This window comes from Nicotiana attenuata, chromosome 12, assembly GCF_001879085.1.
Source record: "Nicotiana attenuata strain UT chromosome 12, NIATTr2, whole genome shotgun sequence".
NCBI classification, from domain to species: domain Eukaryota; kingdom Viridiplantae; phylum Streptophyta; class Magnoliopsida; order Solanales; family Solanaceae; genus Nicotiana; species Nicotiana attenuata.
The window spans coordinates 45,530,727-45,536,968 of NC_032000.1; the positions used below are offsets into that span (position 1 = coordinate 45,530,727).

The following is a 6,242-nucleotide window of genomic DNA, read 5'->3' on the forward strand; positions in this document are numbered from 1 at the left end:
ACATTAGTGATGAGTGATGCATGTTATCGTTTTTTAACATAAAAAGTACCTTAGTGGAGGCAACATAGATTTCCAGCGGTAAGAGTTGATGTTGCCATGCAATAATTTTTTAAAAATTGATAGGTTTAATTTTTCTATTTTAATTTTTATCTTCTATTTAAAAATAATTTTACAACTTTTGTTGGAGTTTTTTCCTAAAAATTTAAACTTGACATATTATAGTGATGGCACTTGGCATAGAATTCATCGAAATATTATCAAATCTTTGTCTACTATTCAAAATTGTTCAATTGTTTGAATTTATCAATAATTTTTTAGGTGATGTTTATTTAAATTGTGTGTTTTTAATTAATTTAAATTATATCCCAACATTATATTTATTTTCTCTTTTTTGTATATTTTTTCTACGACTATATTTGATTTGTTTTCTCATTTAGTATTTTACTTATAATTAAAATACCTTTATTTTTTAATAAATTAGAATTTTAAATTCATTAAAAGTATAAAGAGAGAATCCTTTTATTATTTTGTTCAAAAGTCTAAAGATAAAAGCCTTCAATTTGTCTATATTTATAATAATACTACTGCAATATTATTTACTGATTTATAATTTTATCTTAATTTTTTTGTATTAAATTTTTTTCGTGAATAATTGTAAAATTTATCATGTGGCTTTGTAGTATCTTGATATTTGGCTTAATTTTATGAATAAAACCGTAAGGGTTACTAAGAATATAAACAAAATAAACTGAAAAGAAGAGAAAACCCCTAGAGATGCGTTTAGGTTAAAGTTTCGAATTTACAACCACTTTGATTCAAAAGTATAACTAACATTTATTTTTATATTTTAAAAATCAATGTCAACAATCTGGAATTTTTTGGCTATAAAGGAGTAGTAGTTCAAATATGTTAGTTTAATTAAAAAAAATTAGCTTAAATAGGTAATATAAAAAATTTGATAACTTCTAAAAAACCCTGCCTTTGAATTTGAATTTAAAAATAAATAAATAACTAATTATTAACTAACCTAACTAATGTATAAAAGAATCCCCCCTTTAAGCTAAAATTTCCCCAAATCAACACATTGTCATAACCAATTTAGCAAGAAAAAATGACATTGTATAGTCGCTCTTAAAATAATAGAGAAAAAATGAATATTTTTGTATATATACATTATGTATGTTATATAAAAAAATTATATATTTTTCAGCTATCGAGTGTAAATAGTTTCTGACATGAGCTAAAAGTAAAAAAAATATATTCAGCTATACCGAACGACATTGGTATACCCCACTCATTATTACTAACAAACACTTAGTAGAACATGCCGTATGAGCCTTCATTTTTTCACCAACTGATCCCTCAATTTCCTTTTAGCTACACATGTCATAAAATATTAATAAATCTTCAGAGCATTTATATCTATACCCGCTTTTTGAGTCACGTTTTAACTTGTGTCTGGTTTGCAAAAAAAGTTGCAAGCGTACACACTTTTTCCGCGTAACTTCAACATACGGGGCTAAAATAGCAAAGACAATCATGCAAAACTTCAGCATTCTAGTAGACGGGCCTGAAGTAGCAAAGACAATACGAACTTCAGCAGAAGATACTGAAGTTATTTAGTTAATTTGTAAAAACTTCAGCACTAAATAAGCTGAAGTTTTTTTGTCCTTGATCCATTAGTTTTGTCATAAAGCTTTTTCAAAAACTTCAGCAGAAGATGCTGAAGTTATTTGGTTCATTTGTAAAAACTTTCGCACTAAATAAGCTGAAGTTTTTTTTTGTCCTGGATTCATTAGTTTTGTCATAAAGCTTTTTCAAAAACTTCAGCAGAAGATGCTGAAGTTATTTAGTTCATTTGTAAAAACTTCAGCACTAAATAAGCTGAAGTTTTTTTGTCCTGAATTCATTAGTTTTGTCATAAAGCTTTTTCAAAAACTTCAGCAGAAGATGCTGAAGTTATTTAGTTCATTTGTAAAAACTTCAGCACTAAATAAGCTGAAGTTTTTTTGTCCTGGATTCATTAGTTTTGTCATAAAGCTTTTTCAAAAACTTCAGCAGAAGATGCTGAAGTTATTTAGTTCATTTGTAAAAACTTCAGCACTATATAAGCTGAAGTTTTTGAAAAAGCTTTCTAACATACTAGATAAATAATCACCTTATTCTTTCATAGTGTATTACTACTATAAAATAATCAGATTGCCAACAGTATCTAAATCATAAATTTTTGAAATAATAAATGTGAAAAGAACAGAATTATCATAAAAAGAATCACTAAGTGTGACCTTAAACTTCCCGTACGTGGAAATATTTACAAATTATTGTCTACTAACTTACGTAATTATTTATAATTTGTTTTTAAATAATCTAATAAACATACTTATGGCAATCATCCCATGAACTGAAGTTTCATAGCAGCACCAACAGCAGCAGCAGCAGCAGAAGAAGAAGAAGAAGAAGAAGAAGAAGAAGGAGGAGGAGGAGGAGGAGGAAGAGAAGGAGGAAGAGAAAGGGGGCTGAAGTTATTTAAAAAGTGGGTATACGTTAAAACTTTTTAAAAAAATAAATATAGGTTAACTGGGGGCGACTAAATAGGGCGCCCGTGCAATTTTTACTAAATCTTCAGCTTTCAACCCTCTTGGATGCTCTATTTAGTTTTCCTTTCTCAATCGAAGAGAAAAGAGACGATGACAAGTGCTTAATAAATCAATTAATTGATTAACAAGCATGAATGTTTACAATGATTCTATAACACTATTATAGAATTATACGTAAAATAGACCAAATAATGTAATAATATTCGAGTTGGACAATCCGAGTTAAAAGTGATATTGTTAGTTACAATGGTAGATAAGAATAATTCAAAGCAGACAGGTTAGATATAGTACTACCATAGTACTACTAATTTACCCTAAATAATTTGTATTGTACGTAGAATCATTTACCTACATATCCCATATATTCCAAATAGTAACACTTAAACTTCTTGTATTATAAAATGTTACATCAATAATAATACCATTAATAATATTCTATTTGTTTATCTTATCAAACGAAATTTTTTAGTTAATAGTAATATAAGAAAAAATATTTTCGCTGACGATTTACCTCTTTCTTTTACCTTTTGTATTATATACTTTTATAAGCTTCCTAGTTAATTAGTAGTTTTCTAGTTGTTTAGTGCTAATTAGAAAATTAATATCTGCGAAAAAAAATTAGAAAATCATTCTATTGGTTAAAAGAACATACGTGTGAGAAGCTATTACCTTGTCCAAAAATATCATACAATAAGGAATACGCACGATGATAAACAACGATGCAGTGACATGAGAACGATGGTTCATTCCTTATATTTCAAAAATAATGACTCCACTGTATATATTTTGAGCAACCAGCTACTGTACAATATATTTGGAATGAGAAAGTCATGATTTATAAGCCAAGTAAACAACCTTCCAACAATATGATGTTAACTTGTTATATTATCATTAGAAACCCAACAACTTTATTCTTAATCATGTATAAATGTTATACGGTTAAAGAACCATGCTCTTATAATTATACTAATATCATACCATGTTTAATAAGCATGACAAATGTTTTATGTTCGGTCAAACATCATAAAAAGACGGATGAAATTGTATTGGGTAAAATTGGTTTATATTAAATGATCGAATGGTAGCGTGAGACGTGGAACCGAAGACAGGCAGAAGATAAATTGAGTTATAACCGGTACCGGGAACAACACGTGCAATTGGCATCGGATGGATCCCGAAAGGAGCACAATCAATGTGAGCGGGTCGGATGTTTGTCACCGGATGACATTCAATGAAGAATATTCTCTAGCATTAAATGGATAGCCGGCGAAATATTTACATTCATGACATACTGTTACATATTCATCAATGACCCCTTTATTGTCATTTAAGAGGGGCTTGATCATATGATCTTGTTTCTCTAGGTATAGCTATAACTAGAAGATTCAACCGCCATTGTAACACATGAAATTCTTGGCACAACTTATGCTACATTCTATTCTGAAGCACAATAAAATAACTTTATTCGCATAAAGAAATAATAATATGTACTACATATGTACTACATTCTTTAATATCCATCTTTAAGACTACATTGACGTGCTAAGGGGTTAAGATAAGTGGCCTTTGTGTTGTGTGCAATTTTTTGAAGATGTTTTTTCAAAAAAAAAGTTTCAAAACTATTTTAAGAGGGGAAAAAATTGTAGTGAGGAATAAGTACTGTGAGACTTTTTTTTTAAATCTGAAAAAGTTATTATTTCACTCATAGAACACTCACAAATATTTATGAAGTTTATAAACTATCCAACACGTCCAACCTTTTCTTTCAAAATCTTTTTTCCTTCGTACAAATCTTTCTACAGTTCTGCAATCATGATTCATGGGTAGAGGTGAAAGCCCGTTATGGGTTCGATCCTAATAAATTTTGTTCAAACATTATAATTATATTAAATTTTTTATTAAAACTAAATATATAATAAATTTATAATTTAATAATAAATATTTAATCAAACATCGGTCCGTTTGTGAAAGGAATCGAGGGATGAAAAAAGTTGACCCTTGATGACGTGGACCCACATAAGAATCGATTATACTGAATTCCAAGTAAGATTACGAGAGACCCTGGTCAGCCCAGCCCACCCAGGCCCCCCACACTTATATATATATATTCAAGCAATCAACTCCTTTTCTTTACTCAATCTCCCTCTTCAGACACAAAAAAACGGCGGCGCCAGTTGAGAGTGGTGCTGTGGGCCCAATGTCAGAACAACCCAAAAAAGCTCTTTTCAAGCACAAATCATGGTCTCCTGACATTCAACGTGAAGAAATTTGGCTCAAACGTAAGAGAACTAACCGTATGCGCCTCGCCGCCATCCGCCGTTCCATGAGCCTCCCCGCCGCTGCTGCCGCTGACGACCGTCGTTCAACGAGCGTCACCGACGAGGACGTCGAAGAACTCCGTGCTTGTTTTGAGTTAGGATTCGGGTTTGACCCGTCGGATGATTTGGATCCGAAGCTTACGAAAGCTTTTCCCGCTTTGGAGCTTTATCAAGCTGTGAATAAGTTATCCAGATCTTCTTCTTCGGTTTCGACGGTAGCTTCCGATTCATGTGAAACTCCGTCCTCAGTTAAAAGCTCCGTTTCCATTGTTGAACCAGGTGCGTAAAAAAAAAAAAAATTCACACAGAGTTTAGCTCACGTGATTTTAGCTATATATTCATGTTTTTGAATTCTTAATTCTTTTTTGTAAAGGTGATGATGCGGAGACAGCGAAGATGAGGCTGAAACAATGGGCACAAGTGGTGGCACTTTCAGTGCGTCGATCACCTTCCTTCTAATATTTTCCTTTTTTGGATATACTTCGGAAGGAAGAAATTAAACTGGTATTTAGAATTTAAAGTTATTGATATTCCATATCAGAATTAAATATCACTAGATTCGAAACTCTCTGTTGTAAGAGTAGATGCAAACAAGATGTATAAATATATATATCTGTTTGAAATTGTTCAATTATATAAAAATGGAACTGAATGCTTATTTACTTTGGACATCTGTCTATACATGGTTGAGGTATTATTTTTTTCTGGTAACCTAGCTATTAGAACCTTTTTTTCCCTTTTAACTTCTCCTTGTTTTATATCTTAATCATGGAATACATTGCATGGGCGAAGAGAAAAGAGAGGAAAGAACATGCAAATAGTGAAACTTAAAATGTACACGGGCTGTGGCGGAGTGGTAAGTACTCCTTTATCAACCAGAGGTCTCGTCTCGAGTTCGAGCCCCTGGGTATGGAGTCGCCTTTGTTAGGGAGCACTTTACCCCCAGCCCCTGGGTATGGAGTCGCCTTTGTTAGGGAGCGCTTTACCCCCCAATGTGGGACTTCCTGGCACGAATCCGGATTAGTCGGGCCCCAATGTGGGTACTGAATAGCGGGTGAGAAATAAAAAAAAAACTTAGATATACACTTATTGCCTGAAAAAGTCATAATCTCATGAAAAGTTTTGGTTTGGGCAATTGGCCTAGACATAACTATGAATTAAAGACCCTTTTTCTTGTTGAGCCAAAGTGATAAGTCTTGTAATTGATATATAGACATTAATTAGTGTTTTCCCAAATTAATTTCCTTAGTTCTCTTATTTTAGAATTGAAATACATGTTTCTGCCGTAAACTAAAATATTACATATATACCCGATCAACTTTTGAGC

General features: G+C 31.7%; 1 protein-coding gene across 1 annotated transcript; it reads left to right on the plus strand.

Annotated features, from left to right (window-relative positions):
• Window positions 4,755-5,555, plus strand: LOC109236259. Its single transcript, XM_019402452.1, has 2 exons — window positions 4,755-5,194; window positions 5,289-5,555. Exons 1-2 carry the CDS (start codon window positions 4,795-4,797, stop codon window positions 5,372-5,374), a joined length of 486 nt encoding a protein of 161 aa, XP_019257997.1. The 5' UTR covers window positions 4,755-4,794; the 3' UTR covers window positions 5,375-5,555.

Excerpts from the sequence above, each read along its gene's own strand:
- LOC109236259 (XM_019402452.1), top strand. The coding sequence starts at position 4,795 with ATGTCAGAACAACCCAAAAAAGCTCTTTTCAAGCACAAATCATGGTCT. Across the intron at positions 5,195-5,288 it reads CGTTTCCATTGTTGAACCAG|GTGATGATGCGGAGACAGCG; the intron begins GTGCGTAAAAAA and ends TTTTTTGTAAAG.